At 39.9% G+C, this 19,545-nt stretch overlaps 1 protein-coding gene across 3 annotated transcripts in view; it reads right to left on the bottom strand.

Moving 5' to 3' along the window:
• FILIP1 (filamin A interacting protein 1) overlaps positions 1-19,545 on the bottom strand; it is a 96,812-nt gene that overhangs the window by 2,848 nt on the left and 74,419 nt on the right. For 2 of the 3 annotated variants that reach the window (XM_081314656.1, XM_081314657.1), the window contains exons 5-6: positions 12,111-14,916; positions 7,091-7,148 (exon numbers count right to left, since the gene is read on the bottom strand). In XM_081314656.1, coding sequence (XP_081170782.1) covers positions 7,091-7,148; positions 12,111-14,916 — 2,864 coding nt within the window. Of the gene's footprint in view, positions 1-6,578; positions 7,149-12,110; positions 14,917-19,545 lie in introns of those variants that run through there. The other variant, XM_081314655.1, reaches the window with a different exon arrangement.

Here is a 19,545-nt window from a genome sequence, read left to right on the forward strand (position 1 = left end):
AAAACACAGAATGAGTTGGCTACGATGGCAGGTCGCACTAAACTCAGGTCAATGGATTGTGGTCCAGTTTGGAAGATAGGTTTGCTGTTGTCTGAAAGGATGGCCAGGAGAACATCTAAGTGGGGCTTTGGGAGAAGAATGTCAACCTTTCTCTCCTCCGGCAGACATTCCATTCTTCTCTAGAAATACGAAGCTAGGAGGCCTACATAGTCTACGGTGAAGGCAGTAGGTTAAAAAAAAGTCTCTTTTTTTGAGCATCTTCATATAATGCTGTCCTACAGAATCTCCAGACACAGGAGGAGAAGGCTGGGCTCTGACCACTTTCTCAGTGAAATGACAGGTTTGAGCTACTTCTAGGAATCTGACCATGAAACCGATTCTTGTCCAACTCTAATTTAAAACTTCAGTTTGAGCAATAAAGAAGGAAAACAACAGCATTAGCTGCTCACAGGAGGCAGAAATCCTCTTTCCTTTATGAATAAATAGCATTTGATGAAGAAATTAAAAGGACCACATAGGGTAGGTTTTCATTCTGGGACTTCACCAATAAGTAAGGGGGAAAAAAAGCCCCTTTCTTTGTTTAAGGATTTCCAGTTTGGGTTTCTTTATCTTACTTTTGCTTAGACAGCATACATACATGTACGAACTGCTTCAGACTGAGCTGTTAGGATCCAGCTCAGATAAAATACATTAGACAAAATATTAATTGGTAGATATATTAAACTGATAATAAAGATACTTATCATAGAATCCCCAGTTTTAACATACGGCTGTGAAAGTTGGATCATCAGAAAGCCTGGGCAAAGAAAACTTTATGCCTTGAAGTGCGGCATTAGAGAAAATAATTGAGAATTGCTTGGACCACAAAACTAACCAATTATTCAGTCCTACATGAAGTAAAATAAAGTTGATCATTGGAAGCATTAATAATGAAGCTGAAGCTTGGATATTTTGGACACATAAAGATAAGAAGACCCCAAGGCTTGGAAAAATCAAAGGCAATTGAAAAAGAACCAAATAAAAGGTAAGATGGCTACGAGCAATCACCAGTGACACAAGTATGAGTTTATAAGAATTCAAAGAACCAATTATTGACAGATAATCTTTGTGTCTCTTTGGTCATGAAGAATCAGAAGGATCTGAATGAGAGCACAACAAGGAATTGGAAAATTTCATTATAGTTAATTTGGCCCATGGATTGCAGTGAAAACAACATAGTTAACTGTGACTTTCTTTGAAAATTCTGGAAGAAGACCGAGTCTCATTCTTTATAAATGTCAACTGCAATTGAGATGAATTTTATCATTCCCATCGCAGCATCATTTGCTTTTTTAAAGTTGGGGGTTCCTTTCATAATCCTGTTATCAAATTGAATATCTCTGTGTTAAATTTTCATATATTAAATGTTTCTTTGTGAAAGGAATCTCACCCTTACAAAGAAGTGTTGATTATAGAGATGAACCAATATACATTATTATTATTATTATTACTACTATTACTACTACTATTATTATTATTATTATTATTATTATTATTATTATTATTATTATTATTATTATCATGCACTCTGTTGCAGTTTAGGCATAGGTAAACAAATTTTTGGAATTTTTCAAATGTATAGTTTGCAGAAGTGTCTCTTATGGAAAAAAGCTGATTAAATTAATTCCTGGCTAAATCAGAGAGACATCAATACAGCCTAAGATCAAGTTTTAAAATAGCTATTATACAACATTGCCACTAGATGGCACTACTCTAACCTACTGTAACTCAAAAAGAAGCAACCAATTCCCATTATATTTATTTGGAAGCATAATTCAGAGAAGTTCATGAAGTTTACTGCCAGGTCATTACTTTAACTATTTCAAACAGTAATCGTTGAAACCTATACCCATATTTGCTCTTTATAATTAATGTGATGGTGACATGGCTATTTGACACTCCAATATCAAATCTGAATATCCCAACCATATAAAAACATACTGATTTAAATTAATTCTTGGTAGCTCAAAGTTACATTTCTTTCCTCATCTTAAATAATTTTCTGCGAGGCCCATAGTTTGCAGATTTCTTTTCTGCCATTTCTGTGTTTCAACAACTTTAAAGACCCTTCCCTACAAATGCCTCACTGGAGTGTATCACGTTTTTGTCACTTCCAGAATATTAACATAATTTAATCCAAACACATTTCTATTTATTCTTGCATTCTTGGTTAATGCTTTCCAACCTAGAAGTTCTTAATAATAATGTACACAAAATTCCTACAACAGAATCTTGTCCAAGTAGTAAGATAGTTTTAACATGAGGTCAACATTTACAATCACAAAATATTAGCTCAAGCTTTTATAAAAATTCAGTGAAGACTAAAGGAATTACATTGATTTGGGGGGATAACCTTCTGTGAAAATAAGCCCCAAAAGATGATCTCACTGCCAGCAAATGACAGTTTTGATCATGCTCACTAATGTCAGCAACTAATAGGCAATTAAAGCAGATAAGAGCTTTGTAAAACCATGGTTACTATAGTAGCTGGTGCCATAAGCCAGTTAAAACATTGGGAAGCAGGTAGCAAATGTGACTCTACACTGTTATCAAAATGACCTCAAACCCAAGTTAATTTTGAAAAGATATTTAAACTAGCAAACATTACATACAGTCCCCCATCAAACTGTATCTTGAGACTATTTTAGTGCTACGAAAGCATTATATGAAGAACAATATAAAAATGGTCTGGGGTCTCATAGCTACAGAACATTAAGAATTCACTGGATAATACCTCTCATCAATGGATGGTATAGAAAACTTATATTTTTAGCAAGCTTTTGGTTTGCTTCGATGATCTTTAAACTTATGGGCCAGTACATATAATTCTAAGATCAGGGGAAAGATTATATGCTAGTTTTGTATTCATTGAATTATTCTGAGGTAGTAAGGCACCATTTAACTCATTACTGCCAGTCTGTCCACATTGGTAAATTTTATTCTAAATTAAATAATGCAGTTCTTTTTTCAAAGCTAAAGCACAACTGTATTTTATCTAACAAGCAACATAAAAAGCTGTGGTCAATCTACCAACCAGTTAGTGGTTGCTGGTGAATTTCAAAATCATAGTAAAATGGGTTCATTTTTCCCCCAACATTAAATATTCTACATATCAACAAGGCCTGATCGGATACCCCACATTATCCCTTACTTCCATTTAAATACAAATTCCCCCTTTGTTTCACATGGTTGTTAAGAATAAAAATCTATAAATTTGGCAGATACAAGAACAGAGCTGCTATCTCAACAATGTATTAAAATCATACCTTTCTTTAGCTCATATAAATGAGTAGCTGCTATTGATTTCTATGGTCAAAGCATTGTTTGTAAAAGTGAATTTAATTTATTCCCTGCCCCCCCCATCCCTGTTGAGTAGCCTGGTCCTTAACAAAGATCCCATGAAGTTAATAGGTTTGATAAAATGAATATATTAATTCATCAGATCATATTCAATTTCTTTTCTAAGCCATTGACCAAATTTCTTTTCTAAGTCTCATTGACCAAAGCCATGATGGGCAACTGAAATCAATTATCAATGGACCCACCTGGTGATGACCATGACATATGGAAGTTTACAAATTAGAATATAAAAAGAATAACTTAACAAACAAAATTTAAGAAATAAAAATAGATATGCTGTGTATCTGTCAAATTAAGAGAAAGGGCTAATACATCTAAACGAAGATAGCTGGAGAAAAATATAAGAATGCTTGTAGTGAAAGAAGAGGGTTGGTTGGAAACAATAATATCCGTATACATGTATGCAAATGATGCCATGCTGTTGACTAAGAACTCAAGTGATTTTCAGGAAATGTTAGTTAAGTTATGATGAAAAAGCTACTATGGTTTCACTGATTAATTAATGAAATACTAAAGTACTTGTGCTTGATGAAAAAAGTGGAGTGATTATTGCAGGTAATAAATAAATGATATTCATCTAGAGTAAGTAAATGACTTTGTTTCTTGGTAGAATGTTTCCAAAATTGGGGAAATTGAAACAGATATTTTAAGATGTGTAAACACATACTGGCTGAAAAAATAATAATTAGTATGTGGAAGAATGAATGCTTGTTGAAACAAGCAAAATTCTTCTACCTAAGTTGTTATATAGAAAGTGAGGGTTGTGCAAGCAAGGATAAATTTAAAAGTAAGTGGTAATAAGCATTTGGGGGTGCTGAATGAATGTGACTTTTACACAAAAGAGTGTGAGCAGTACAGAAGAATTAGGATGAGAGGGTTTGGTCACCGACAGAAAATGAGAGAGGACTGAATTGCAAAACAAATATGTGAACAGAAAGTGAATGGATTAAGGGGAAAAGAGCAATTAAGAAAATTCTGGTTGGAATTGATAAGATCCTCAGAAAGAAACAGGCGAGAAGTTTAAACAAGCAGTGAATATAGTGGAGGTACAAGGTGAGGTACAGAGAATACTGTTGGTGTTAACTAAATGTAATTATATCTTTATTTTTTTTCTCCTGTATCATTTGTTCCTTGTGCTTACTATTTCTCATTCTTTTTCTGCACTTTGTACCACGTTCCTTGCCGCAAAGGGAAATACTGCGATGTGCAGATATGTTTCATTTTACACTGCTATTCCCAAGTACAAGAAGCTGGGAACTGGGAAATAGGACAGAAAAAGAATTCAGCTTGTGCTGCTTATCTAAGTAGGAAAAATCCAGAGAAACCATGTTTGTTGTTGTTGTTTTAAAATCACAGGTTGTGAATTTAAGAACCTGCCACAAAGAATTCAGATCCCTTTGCTAGTAAGGTTGCTTGTGAAATCTATTCAAGAGCCTCACATTTGTAGGAGGGAAGGGCACAACAGATTCAGCAAGCAGGAGAACAGTCTGCCCCCAAGCCCCTCAGAAGTCCAGTTAACACTCACAGAAGTGCACAAGTTCAAAATTAGGGTTAGTTGTCCAAAGAAAACAGTATTGCTGGAACAGAGTGGAACAGCACGGAGCACAAGTGCCACCTGTGTAGAAACCCTTTACCAATATAGTTAGGCAATATGGGAAGTTGAGGTTCAGTGAATCAGGCATCAGGCTGAGGAACATCTGAGATGTCAAACTCAGCTGAAATATCAACATCTTATCTTACTCAAAAAATTGTGCTCTTGTCGTGATCGATGATATTTTGAGACCTCTGTGTAGTTTGAGGAATGAGGGTTCAGTCCGTGAAGAACTGCTTAAATTTTTTGCTGCTTTTAACTAACGTGTTATTCATCCGGAATTTTAAATATTTGAAAACATTTCAATACATAAAACTTCTAAGAAAGGAAGAAAATGTAGCTGTCTTCTTCCACAACTTCCCTCCAATTTGAGGAAGACTTATAGTTTATGGCACCATTTCAGTTATGATTCATTTGTTTATTCATGTTCTACTTAGAGCCACTGATGGACGGCCAAATTTTGTTTTATAGACTATTCTTTCAAACAACTTAATCGTTTCCCTTCAGATGTTCCCACCAGTCTTCTAATGAACAAATCCATCCATTCTGTTTTAGCCAACATAACCATTTTATTTTAAATGGTTAGAGTTGTAGGAAGATTAAATTTTATTACAGTTCTCTCTAGTCCAGAATCTTAAGAAATCTCTTGCTGAATTTTAACAGATTACCCAAAGAGGGGAGAAAGGAAGGAATTTGGTATCAAAGTCTTTTTCACCAAAACTAGAAGTTTTTGTTCCATTAGCTTGTTTTTTTTAAAGCTTCCTTCATAACTGAAGTCAGCATATTTTCTAGAGATCTCTATTTTTAAAACACGCTTTCAAAAACAAGAGTAAAACACTTCAAAAAATTCAATACACAGTCAAGAAAACACTGTCCAGTCTTTCCCTGTTCTAGACACAGGCCGGGACTCTGATTCAGAATGGCTAATATTTAACAAGGTCTCTACTCCAGTTTGTTTCAGAACCTTGTCAAAAGTTAGAGGTTACTGCCTGATTTATCAGTTATTGACATGATTGAGAATTTTAAATGATTGTAATGATCCCTCAGTTTAGTCATACTTGAGAAAGAGGAAAAGATTAAAGGTTTGGCTCTTTATCAGGTTTTAGGTTCTACAAGCGCTGGCTCTTCGGCTTTGAAACGGAGATGAGCACCGGCCCCTAGAGTCGGAAACGACTAGCACGCATGTGCGGGGGAACCTTTACCTTTACCTTTAAATCACTAAGTGGGGTATTTCTTTTTGCCAGTTTTCACCTGAGAAACGTCAGAACTGAAGGAACAAACAATATGCCATCTCTAATCAGCTACAATTAAACAGTGAACTCCCTTATGTTTCTGGAAAACCACTCATTTAGATGTCCTGACGGACAGGTTTTAGGTTCTACAAGCGCTGGCTCTTCGGCTTTGAAACGGAGATGAGCACCGGCCCCTAGAGTCGGAAACGACTAGCACGCATGTGCGGGGGAACCTTTACCTTTACCTTTAAATCACTAAGTGGGGTATTTCTTTTTGCCAGTTTTCACCTGAGAAACGTCAGAACTGAAGGAACAAACAATATGCCATCTCTAATCAGCTACAATTAAACAGTGAACTCCCTTATGTTTCTGGAAAACCACTCATTTAGATGTCCTGACGGACTCCACTGATTACAAAATGCACAAAAAAGTGGTTATAAGAAAACCATTTTATAATTAAGAGGGAGGCGTTCAAACATATCAATCAGTAGTAGCTCCTTTGCAGGAGTAGCTAAACCAGGCTGATCTGTGAGTTTTTAACTGAAGTGAGGGGAAAGGAAGGGATTACTACATTCAGGAGGTAAGACACGCATGCATTAGTTGATGTGACAGCTTCAGCAGGTGTCATTAGTACATGCCAGCACTAAAAACCACACAAGCAGGGCTTATTTCCATGGTAGCAGTAAAATCTGCACAACATACCCCCTGAGACACTGCCCTCAGCCCTTGCCCCCACTATGGGAGGAAGAGCTATTGGCTGAAGACTTCTTCAGATCTATTTTCATAGACTGAGTCTCGGCACGAGGCTCGAATTTGGTCTGATTTCCTGATCCAGGGGCCGGCACAATTGGCTTCCCAGCTTTCATACCTTTAGATACAGGGATTCGGGTAGGTGTAGGTCTCTGGGATGACCCATCCTGTCCTGTCTGCAAGACAAAGGGGGGGGGGGAAAGAGGGGGAAAAGCCACAATGTTAGATTTATGTGTGTAATATGTGCGTGTGTATTTGTACACACAAAATGTTTTTTCAACATCCCTTTCAATCTAGGGCTGTGCCAAAATCAACAGTCAGCTTCTATGCCTGTGGCAGAGTATAACCTAGCATTCTGTTCTGAACCAGCCCTCGTCTCGCAACCCCTAATTAAGAGAAGAGTCTGGAAAGCGTCCAAGGCTAAAAGGCTTCTGCCAAGATTTAATTACGCAGTTAACAAAAACACAAGAGCTTGTCTTCTCAAGCGGAAAAGTTGCTTTCAGCAACCAGCCCCTCCCCAAACACTTCTTTTATAGAGAGCTCAGGGCGTGGTCTCCCTGTGCCTCCTCCCGAGGAGTCCCATAGTCTTTCTTTGTTTGTCCCTGCTCGTCTGCCTCCTGCGTCGGGCGTCCTTGAACAGGGCCAGCTGTGGGTCATCATCCTCCGCACTCTCGGGCTCACACAGCTGAGAAGAGGTCCCCGGCTGAGGACTCTGCAAAGCCTCCAAATCATCATCAGCCGGTTCGTTTCCCTCCTCCCCCACATCTGAGTCCTCTGATACATCGGACCCGGCTGTCGGACCCACAGGCTGGCCCTGAGTCACAACACATTCCTGCTCCTAGTTCAACATCTTAATCACTGTACTATATTGGATTTCCATATACACATACACACTCATGCACACACACCTCTACAGCTTCTTATCTAGAAAGCATTTAAGACATATTTTCCATAATAAATATACTTGGAGACTCAATTTTCATTGACATACTATAGCTGGGGACTTGGACCAAGAGCAATCTAACTTCTTTCAGCAAGCTCATCAAATCTAGTACTAAAGATTGGAAAGATGGCCTCCGTCACTTCCACAAATGGCATTGTAGCCCCACCACACACATTGAAATTAAAACTTTAAATGTACCACATGTAATGGGATGCTGGAAAATGTGGGGAGATAGTAACCCTTTGAGGAAGAGGCCAGGTCAAGAAACAGAAGCCACAAAAACTACTAGAACTCTACTTCTGCAGGGTATAATAACAAAATTGTGAAAGACTGGAAGGGTTTTCCTCTGCCTCCTCTTATACCAAAGAGAATCAAGGCAGGGTCATCTTGAGTTTCTTTCTCATCCTGTCTTCTTTCCCAGGTTGATATTTAATTGTTCTTGCATTTTTACTTCAAGGTGATATCCAGCTGCATTCAAGGAGGGAAGAGAGACCAATACACAAAACCACAGTGTCAGGATTTTAAAATATATTGATTCTTAGAGTAGTCTTTCCCAACCTGGTGCCATTCTGATGTAATGGGATTACAATTCACAGAATTCCCTGTTAATGTGGCCAAAACAGTTTTTTCTGGCTCATCTGAAAATTGCCAGATTAGAGAAGTACTTTAGTGACTTTTCTCAAAACTTTAGTATTCCTGTTATGATCTAACTCCTTTTAGAATACCCAAATCCTGAGTGGGAAAAACTCACTGATTTTTTTTTCCAGTGAGGTCCGCCCAAGCTGCAGACATATCTAGTGTACAGTATACCGCTTTATCTGATCAAGTTTAGCCTAAAAAAACCAGAAGCCTGATGAAATGTAGATCAGTTAATACTAGAAATCATAGTTTCCACCAAGGATGATACAATTCCCAGGAATTCCTGAGGAGAGGAGAAAGATCACTGGAGGAAGCTGTGTTCTTACAGCTGATAGTGCCCATTCATTAGAACTAGTAGTGGGACCATTACATCTACGCCGCACATTCATTTTATCCAACAGAGTTTGTTGCAATTTGCAAACTTGTTAAGAAGGCAAATATAATCTTGACCTTATTTACACTGACAATATATGATTCACTGTAAAGTAACCATCATTACTCTTGCACTCTCCAAGTATCAATATCCCAAACACCCACATTTGAGTACAGGCATTGTTGAAAATTACCAGAGATGCAGCTCAAATTACCCAGTGAGAAGAATAACAGAAGAGAGTTGGAGGGGACCTTGGAGGTCTTCTAGTCCAACCCCCTGCTTAAGCAGGAGAACCTATTGCAGTTCAGACAAATGGCTGTCCAATCTCTTCTTAAAAACCTCCAGTGATGGGGCACCCACAACTTCTGGCGACAAGTGGGTCCACTGGTTGCTCTCCAGTGAATATGATAGTGAGAACCACAGATAAGTCTTTGTAAAGAAACTAATTGTTTTTTTTAGAGACCGAGCATGAAATATTTGTTTGAATATACAACTGGAACTTCATAGAAAACTTCGTACAAAACTTTCATCCCCGTCATTCCAGTCTAGAAAAGTAAATTAGTAGAAGGAACAAAACTGCCTTTACAAACTTTCAAGCATCATGAAAGAAATGCCCAGAAGTCATATTGAAACATTTAAAATAATAACAATAATCAGAATAACAATAATAACCAGCTATATTTCTACTGTGTTGAGTTAATTCCATGTGGAACAAGCTTGCCTATGTTTCATTAAGCTGAACCTCATTTGTCAGCTATCTCAATGGTTATTCTCAGTAGTAAGATTAAAAAAAACAGAGAGAGAAAGAGAGAAAGCAGAAGTTCAAAAGTGGATTAGCCAGCCCTCCAATAAAACGCCGGGCAAAAAAGGAAGCTTTCCTGATGTTAATTAGTGCTCTAGAGCAAAGTATCCTAAAAAAGCATGTGCAGAATCTTTCTGACAGCTTAATCATTAATAGCTACAGTTCAGCAACTGCCTGAACACTCTGACTGGCCAAGATCAAAGACTCTTCTGTTTCTGGTCTACTGGCAAGACATGCTGGGAATATGCAATAGCGGTAAGAGGATAGGATTGAGGAACTCAGGTTTGGGAATGTCAGCTATGTAGCTTCATTGCTCTGAGCTTAGTCTACCTCAGAGCATTGTTGGAAAGCTAAGACACCATTCTTGGCTTCATCCCCCCCCCCCTTAATGCCTAACTTTCTTGTTCAGCAGTCAGAAATCGGGTTGAGGTGGCACTTCTTAGCCCTATAAGGTTGCCAATGAGTGGTGGCAGGAGAAGGCAGCTTCAGCTCCAGGCTGCCAGGAGAGGAACTGTAGCTCTGTGCCCACATATATAACACTTAAACAACACAATGTACTGTATTTAATAGTAGGATGTCTTATCTTGTGTTCCCTTTATATATATATATATATACACATATATATGTGTAAATTTTTTAGATTGCTAACAAAGAATTAAAGGGAGACTGATATGCATTTCAAACTTATTTGTTTTCATCAGTCAGCCATACCCTTCTGAGATTCAAACCTGGGCTGATTGCACATTAGGCAGTTGTTTTTACCTCTAGGCCACAAGCTCTATCTCACTTTGTTAGCTGAGAAGCAAGGGAGATATGTGTTAAATGCTTGTTAACTATTTAGATTACCTTGCTAGGCCCCAAACATGGGACAAATCTTTATTTCCTGTTTCAGCCTAACCGAAGGCCATCGACAGGCAGTAGTCACAACAGTGACAGCTCATATTTGTGTAAATTTTTTAGATTGCTAACAAAGAATTAAAGGGAGACTGATATGCATTTCAAACTTATTTGTTTTCATCAGTCAGCCATACCCTTCTGAGATTCGAACCTGGGCTGATTGCACATTAGGCAGTTGTTTTCCCCCACACAGTGCCTGGCACACGGAAGCCACAAGGGCCACATCATCAGTCCACTAGTACAGTGAAGATGTGCATCAAATTCACAGGTCTACCTACAGTATCTACTCAGAAACCACTGCACACATAGCAAACAATATTTATTAGAATATCACTTCGTTCTTATTCTTGCCTACCTACTTAGATGTCCTTATATTATTTTGGTGTAGGAAAGAGAATGCGGAGATGAGTGGAACATATGGATTAAAGATCTTATTTGACTCAAGGTTTTCATTAACTACCTAACAGAATCCCAAGACTGCAATCTAATAATAGTTACCTGAGACCAAGATGGCAATAGTGCTGTTTAAAAGTAACTCTATTACAACTGAGTCATCCTTATTAAACACAATGGGGTTTCCATGTTGGGCTAAGCAGCGTTCGTTCTCATTTTATATGTTTTCATGACAAAAGGAAATCCTGTCTCTGTTGCCTTTCGAAAGATATAAATTTATAACATGATACAGATGACAATTTAAAATCTGGAGAATTAGTAACAGGCAGGGAAACAGGTTGGACGCCAATCTATCTTAGAGACACTTCTCCCTCACATTATAATCCAAAGATACAGTGAGAAAAATATTTTAAAGTTTGTATAAAGAATAAAGACTTGAATAACTACTTGTATTCAACACCTAATTTTTAAATGAAGTCATTCTTTGAGTTCGAATATTCAAGAATTCTTTAAAACCTCAGATGTTTCCTTTCTCCTGCCCTGATATTCAGCAGAGGAAAGAAAAGCAAGCAACACCATAACTTGCAGGAAAATTGCAGGAAGATGGACAGAGATAAAATACAAAGGTTTTAAAACAATTACATTAAAAAAATAAAAAAAAAACCCACTCCTACCCTCTACAGTTCTCCCTGATTTAAAAACAGCCCCCAACCACTATTTGGGAATTAATTAGGGAGCATTTTTTTTGGATTTGGGAAGTTATGAGTAAAGGACAGGAAATTAATGCCTTCAAGAGACCTCCTATTTCTATGATTGAAACATCCCAAAAATTCAGCAAAATGGGGGACAAAATCAATTTCCAAACCAATGAGTTCCAGGCATTTGGAGACTTGGGATGAGTGGCTTAGAGGTTTTGAATAATTTTTGAATAATAAACTTAAACCACTACAACTACTGAGGGGGCCACAGATGAGGTGCTGGGGAAGGGTTGTTCGCAGCCCATGGACCACAAACTGAGTCCAACTCTACCACCACTTTCCCTTACATTGTGCAGATGTACAAACAGGAAAAAAAGAGTCTGGCGTGCTTACCACTGATTGTGTCCCTCGTGTGGATGATGTAGTAACTGGAGTAATAGTAATGGTGCTGGTCACTTTGCTTGCTCCAGATCTTGAGGATACATTATTCCTGGGGGACCGAAGGACAGTGCCTGTCAAATCCTCTTTTTCTGCCACTACATTCATAGGCCTGACAGTAATTACAGGATTCATTCCTTCTTGGGCCGTGCTAGGTGAGCGTTTAAACTGAGTCCCTAAGTGGATGTGAATTTTATTGTCCTCTGTTGTTATAATGTTTGCATTTGGATTGTACTGTCGGACTGGAGTTGGGACAGTTTGTTTCTCTGGCGTCACTCTAAACACAGCTCTCCCCATGGTCATGTCCTGTGACTCAGGGGATACAGTAATTTCTGTGGGTGCTGCAGAGGTAGATAAGGTCATGATCTGAATTGGGGACATGGGCCTTTCCATGAATGGAGACATCTCACTCTCTACAGATTTCTCTCTGGAGAAAGTAGTCAGAGTCACTGGTGACATTGCTCTCTCTGGACCCACTAGGCTCTCACCACTTTTCCCTTTGTGAGACATGACATTAGGAGAAGGAATTATGGTGATCCTTGGTTTCTGATTCCCTAGGGTAGGAATAACCGTGGTGCTTGAGAAGAAATCTTCAGCTGTTGGGCTGGTGATTTCCAAAGTTGCTGTGCTGTTTTCATGATCTGGTGTCACCCGAATATGAAGAGGCTGCCCCTGTTTTGGAGAAAGAACCACTTCCCCGGGACGCTCAGGGCTGGTTTGAATTCTGGCTCCTTTGTCTAGAGTTGGCTGACAACCGTTGTCTCTTTTTTTCATCCAAGGGATCCAAGATTTTCTCATGGTTAGCTCATTTGCAGCTGGGGGATACCTGTTAAGAACAGACGACCTGTCACTGGGCTTCTTGAGCCCAACTTGCCGGAGGTTGTTCATGATGTGGTTCTCCTCCTGGAAGGACTTCCTAATGAACACAGCAGGTGTTTCTTCTTCTGCCATTTCACCATTCATCATATCAGTTTGTACTCCAGTAGATGTAACAGGTACGTCAACCATCCTTCTGCCATTCGTGCTGGGTCTCAGGACGCGACTGTAGCGTTTAGACAGCTCCAGCTCTTTTGTCAAATTCAGCATCTCCTGTCCCATGGCTTTGCTTTTGCTTTCTTCTTCCAAAAACCTTTGCTGGAGGACTGAATAATCTACTTGGAGCTGGGAAAGCTGGTCTTCTTTGTTCATCAGCTCGTGAATTTTTTCTTTAAGAGCCAGGACTTCTGCTGTCAAGTCCCTGCATTTAGTTTCTTCCACCCGAAACCTCTGCCTCAGCTCAGCCTCTTGACTCACTGCCTCTCCCTTCTCTATTGCTTTATTTTTAGCAATCTGGAGCTTCATTTCTTCCAGCTGTTGGGAAAGGTGGTTAGCTCTGTCCTGCTCAGTCCTAAATTTTTGCTCCAACTGATCATATTCGTCCTCGGTTTTCATCAAATCTCCCTCAACCACTTCTAACTGCTTGAGACGATTTTTTAGCTTTTCTATTTCAACCGTTAGTTCTTTGATCTTGTTATCTTCTTGTCCAGAAAATCCTGGTCCTTTTCTAACTCGGCCTCTGGCAATTTCTCTCTCAACCTCCTCTATGCCATCAATTCTTTTCTTTAATAGGTCCACCGTACAGCTCAGCTGCAGTGATTTCTCTTCTTCACTTTTTAGCTTGTTAATTAACTCGTCTTTTTCCTTAGTCAAACTGGATACCTCTTCCTCCATTTCAGATTTCAGCTTCAAGAATTTTTTACTTTCCTCTATTAGCTTTTCAGTCACTTCCATTACTTTGCTTTGCTCCACCTTGAAGTTCCTAGTCAGGCTTTCCATTTTCCTCTCTTCCTGTTTTATTTTATCCGCCATGTTTTTTCTTTCATCCACCAGCATGACAGTAAAAGACTTCAGCTTCGTCAAATCATCTTTTATGATCAATTCTGCCTTTTCCAGTTTGGTTTCGGAAACCTCTAAGTCTTTTACCCGAATTTTCACTACTTCCAACTCATTGATCAGGTCTTTAGTTAAAGTCTTTTCCTTCTCCAAGTTCAATCGCAGCTGGGCACATTCCGATTTGCTTCTGCTGAAGGCTTCTTCTAGCTTCTCAAGATCCGACATCCTCTTCTGCAGTTTCTCAACTTCAAGCCTCAGTTCCTTACTCTGGTGTTCCTCCTCTTGCAATTTCTTTTTCAACTCTTTGCACTGAGATTCTGTTTTGGTGATCTCCTCATCTTTGCCTTCCATTTCGAGCACACGCTTGCGAAGGTTTTCCACCTCAGCCATTAAGCTGGAATTCCCACATTCCCCTTTGGCTATTTTGTCTCTCAACTCCTGAAGCTCCTCTTCGGTCTTTTGAAGGCTTTTATTGGTTTCCTCCAGTTCCTCAATTTTGTTGCTGAAGCCCACTAGCTTAAGCCTGAGCTGCTTATTGTGTGCCTCTTGATTGGCAAATTTAGCAGTCATCTCCTCATGCTCTTGAGAACATGAAGCTGTCTTGTACTCAAGTTCAGCCTCCAACTTTATTAATTTCTGCCCATCTTCTTTTGCTTTGGAATTTAAAACCTTAAACTTTTCTTCTTCTTCTCTCAATTTCTGGCTGAGTGTTTGTATTTTCTGGGTTTGCTGATCAAGCTGTTCGATGTGCAGCTGCCGTTCGTCCACCAGCATAAGTGCAAATGACTTGAGTTTAACCAGTTCTTCTCTTAGCTTATTGAGGCGCTTTGTGTTTTCTTTGTCCTTGCGAGCTTGGTAGTTTTTTTCCTGTTCAAGCAGCTTCTTTAATCTGAGGGAAGAGACAGAGAAAGAATGCGTTCAATGATGTAAGGTCTCTTTTTCCCCCCTTTTTTAAAAAACTTATTTCAACTCCCTTACAAACTACTTAAACAACAAGCTAAAGCATAGAATGCTTGTTGGTTTTGGCTTAGAATAAAATGAAAATCCAGCCACGGTGGCTGCTTAACTACCGTACAATTTATACTTAGCATGCTATTTGAAGCCAATCACTTCTGCAGTGGCCTGTCTCAAACCCTGCCTTTCTGTGAAGGCTCTGCAGAAGATAGTAAGGTTTCAGTTACTGAGGATCCTGGAAATGACAGAATTTCTGAGCCCTTTTCTGGGTTCAGGCTGGGCATGGGACAGCAATGGCTTAGGTTGCTCTAGTGCAGGGCTCCAAACTTGGCAACTTTAAGACTTGTTGTAAAGTCGCGTGCTTCACATAGAGACGGACACAGAGCTGGGGTAGAGATGAGTTTATTCTGAACAGAACGAACTGGGGAAACAGGGAAGCCTGGCGTCTATTTGTACCTGCCCAGGTGGATGGCATTCAATCAGTTCAAACCTGGGCTTTCTGCCAGTGCAGGTGACAATGGGTGTAGATCCTGGCTTCCCACCAGGCTGACCATGCCTGGGGCTGTCAACAGCTTAAGTCATTAGGCTTATCCTGAGTGAGCAGTCATCGCCCGGAGCTGTCCAGCCCCCCTGCTGATCTGCACCATCAGCCTCCTGCTGTGCTGTCCTTTGTGTATGCTGGGAGGCATACACTGCACTTGTGGACTTCAACTCCCAGGATTCCTCAGCCAGCCCTGGCTGGCTGAGGAATTCTGGGAGTTGAAGTCCACAAGTCTTAAAGTTGTCAAGTTTGAAGACCCCTTTTTTAGTGGAAATCCTTCTTGGGAGATCAAGGGAAGGAATGTGCTTCCCCCTGGCCCAATTAGACTCTTAGCAGGGTTCCATACCATTGACTAAAGCAGGCATCCTAAAACTCTTCAGCTCATCCACCTCTTCATGAAGTTTCATGTGTTCACCAACCCTCAAGCATTATATGAAAATAATTTAAGAAATACTATTTTAATTAAGGGTACTATGAATATTCGGAAGATTTGCAAGAAATACCATTTGCCTGCAAGCAAGAACTGAGGGCACCACAAAATAGATAAAATAATAGTAAATGGAGAAGCCAAAGTGCTCAGGAACTTTTGAATTCAAAGACAAGCACCTGCCATACAACAACCAGACTTAGGAATTGTTGGTAAGAAAAAAAAAATCTGAATAGTGGTCGTCGCAGTACCTGTAAATAGCAGAAGAGAAGAGAAAGAACTGGAGAAAATCACAAAATACAAAGGCCTGCAAATAGGAAGTAGAACAACTGCGGCAAAAGAAAGTACCATTAGGGATAGGCACTTTGGATGCAATCCCAAAACATCTGGAGCACTTGAATACTACCTGCATTGACAAAATCATTAGTCAATTGCAAAAGGCAGCTTTCCTTGAAACAGCTTACATGGGACAATATCTTTAATACCATCAAACAACATCTGCCTATCCCAGGTCCTTGGGCAGACTCAATAGGGGGATAAAAATGCCAAATCCTGACTTAACATCTGGCTGACAGTGGAACCAACCATAACACGAACAGCAAGAGACAGTCTCATCAACTTTGATGGTTGATACTGACCACTTTGGGGAACCTTGGACTATGGTATCCTTGTGAACCCTCTGTTAAAGTTGGGTTCATAAAGGTACTGGTTCCAGTTGTTCCAAAGTGAGCGGTTCCAATCAGTGCACATAGAGAGGAACCGCTGTAAATTCCACAGAACTCAGTCTTCTTCCCTCACATTCTGAAATTTTTACACAAAACACAGCAGGAGGTCATGTTTTGGCTTAGGATGAGGTAACTGTTCCACTAATGATTCTCAGAATTGTTCCTCATGACTGCATGAATGTGCATTCCTCCAATCCCTAAGTCATCAGAAAAATATCCTGGCATATTTTTTCTGGTATAAGCTCCTGGCTGTCCCTCACTTATACCCGTTAGCTGGAGGTTTTGGGGACAGAGCTTTATCAGTCTTCTTAACAGCTGCTAGATGGGTTGACTAGTCTTCTTAGAATTTGGGCTGGAAGGATAGATCAGTAGAAGCCTTGTTACTTTTCCCACCAGTTTCCCAATATTCCTAATCAATAAGTGATCCAAGGAGTGCAATGAATGGGTGGTCAGAGTTAGGAATGCTCATAAAAGAGTCATAAAAGAGCCAAGGTTGCCTACCCCCCCCCCTATAGGATCTCTTCTTTGTGCAAAGTCCCTTCCAACTTTGTTATTGTGTTAGTCTGGTAAGAGCAGTGAAATACTTGATTACAGAGAGTTGTAAGCTAGACCAAATCAAAGTACCATATTTCTTTTGACAGACTATATTGCAAATTGTTCATTTTGCTTCTCTTAGTCATTTAAGATGAAATCTTGCCCATAAACTGTTGCTCAGTATAAATCATTGTATGCCTTTCAATATTGGTTGCTGAGGAACAGCAACAGAAAAACAATTGCCTTCAAGTCCTGGTGCGATCTTCTTAGAAGTATGGGGTCAGCTCCTAAAAGATACTGGATGACACCAATCTTTCAAGTGAGCCAACATGGCTTTTTCTGAAGTTAGTCAGGTGCAATTGTGCTGGGCCAAATTCTAATGATCCTTATGAGCAAATGCCTGATAATAATCTGTATCTCTTCAAAGGCTTTTTGGTGATCTCTCTGACCTTGCCTCATCCATTGTTTTCTCATCTACTTCCCTCAGTCGTTCAAGAACAGTTGTGTTTTTTTTCTAATCCATCATCCACTCACAACACATGCCCAAAGTATGAGAGTTTCTGTTTGAAGGGTGCGGTTATTTATACGGTCCAGGACTAACTGGTTCATCTTGCAGTTCCTGGCAACTTCAGCAGCTATTTGCATCTCCCTAATTCAAAGGCATCTCTTCCCCCCCCCCTCATTTCTTTTCAGGTCTTTCACAACCATACATTACCACTAAAAAGACTGCTGCCTGAACTGTTTTGTTCAAGGACAAAAACATGCAATAAAAGCATTGCATTTTCATAGGATTAATCCTTTTTGTTTCTTTGACATACTGTCCATCTTCATCATTCTTGAGTCCAAGGCAGAAAACTGTTTATCGTCTTCATTTTGTTCACCTTATTTTTATGTTTCTGCTTGGTATTCCTTTTGTTTTTTTAATACAGGCAGTCCTCAACTTATAACCATTCAGCAACCAAGTTACAACTGCACTGAAAAAACTGACTTATGACCAGTTTTTGCACTTACAACCCTAGCCACATCCCCATAGTCATGTGATCAAAATTCAGGCATTTGGCAATCAATGTTTATTTATGATGGTGGCAGCATCCTGGGGTCATGTGATCACCATTTGAGACTTTTGCAGCTGGCATCTGACAAAGACAATGGAGGAAGCTGGGTTTGCTTAACCACCTTGTGATTCACTTAACAACTGCAGTGATTAACTTAACAACTGCCTTGCTTAGCAATGGAAATTCTGGTCCCAAATTTGAGGACTGACTTTATTAATCATTAGTCCAGATCATTACTTTCCATTTTTACTTTCGTAATGAAATTGTCTAATTATTTTTAATTTCAGTTAACAAAGACCTTTCTCGTTTGACTCTTCTCAACATTACCAAACTGTCCCGCTCAATCAAGTGTTATATTTTTTTTATAGAAAAGTGTATTCTTGTGTGGCTCCAGTTCAGCTGAAAACTCATATAACGGAACTTATTAAAAAAAAACTGAATGGAAGTCAATATGTTTTCAGTCCTTATTGGACTAAAGGAGTAGGTCACAGACCAGATAGACCAGTGATGGCGAACCTTTTAGAGACCGAGTGCCCAAAAACCACCCCCACCCCTCCCTGTCCCCCGCTCCACCCACCTGCAGGGCCACTCACCACCTCTACAGCCCAGGTGGCCCAGCAGTGCCAAGGCAGTCACACTTTCTGCCTGTGCCCCATAGCATCAACTGCATGCGACGGGGCGTGAGGGTGGAGTCTTGTCCCCGCTGCCCAGCTGCCATGTCCTTGGCTGCGCTGCTCTGTGCAGGCCGCGCTCGGGGGTGACTCTCCTCCAGGAGGGCTGTTGGTGAGGAGGCGGCCACGGGAGGAGGTGGGGCTGGGGTGATGGCATGCGTGCCCACAGAGAGGGCTCTGAGTGCTGCCTCTGGCACGTGTGCCATAGGTTTGCAACCATTGAGATACACCATATGAGAGACATTTCTGGTCTGTCACCAAAACAAATATATTCCCTACATGTTCTAGAATGAATTGAGAGAAAGTATGACAGGATTTTCCTCACTCACAATCTGTATACAAATGCTTTTAAAAGTCAGAGTGTGAAAACCTCACCATTTTCTTCAGTCAAGCATACTGTTGCTTTTGTAAATTAATTAACTGAAGGATAATTCTCTGTATCACAGGTGGGGAATGATGGCCCCTTTGTGACTTGTGGACTTCAATTCCCAGAATTCCATGCTGGCCTAGGAATTCTGGGAGTTGAAGTCTACAACTCACAAAAGGGCCTTCATTCCACACCCCTTCTTATGGATGGAAATGGAAATTAGCTGGCTAAGATTGTCTCATCT

Source organism: Vipera berus, assembly GCF_964194415.1.
Source record: "Vipera berus genome assembly, chromosome: 1".
In the NCBI taxonomy this organism is placed as follows: Eukaryota; Metazoa; Chordata; class Lepidosauria; order Squamata; family Viperidae; genus Vipera; species Vipera berus.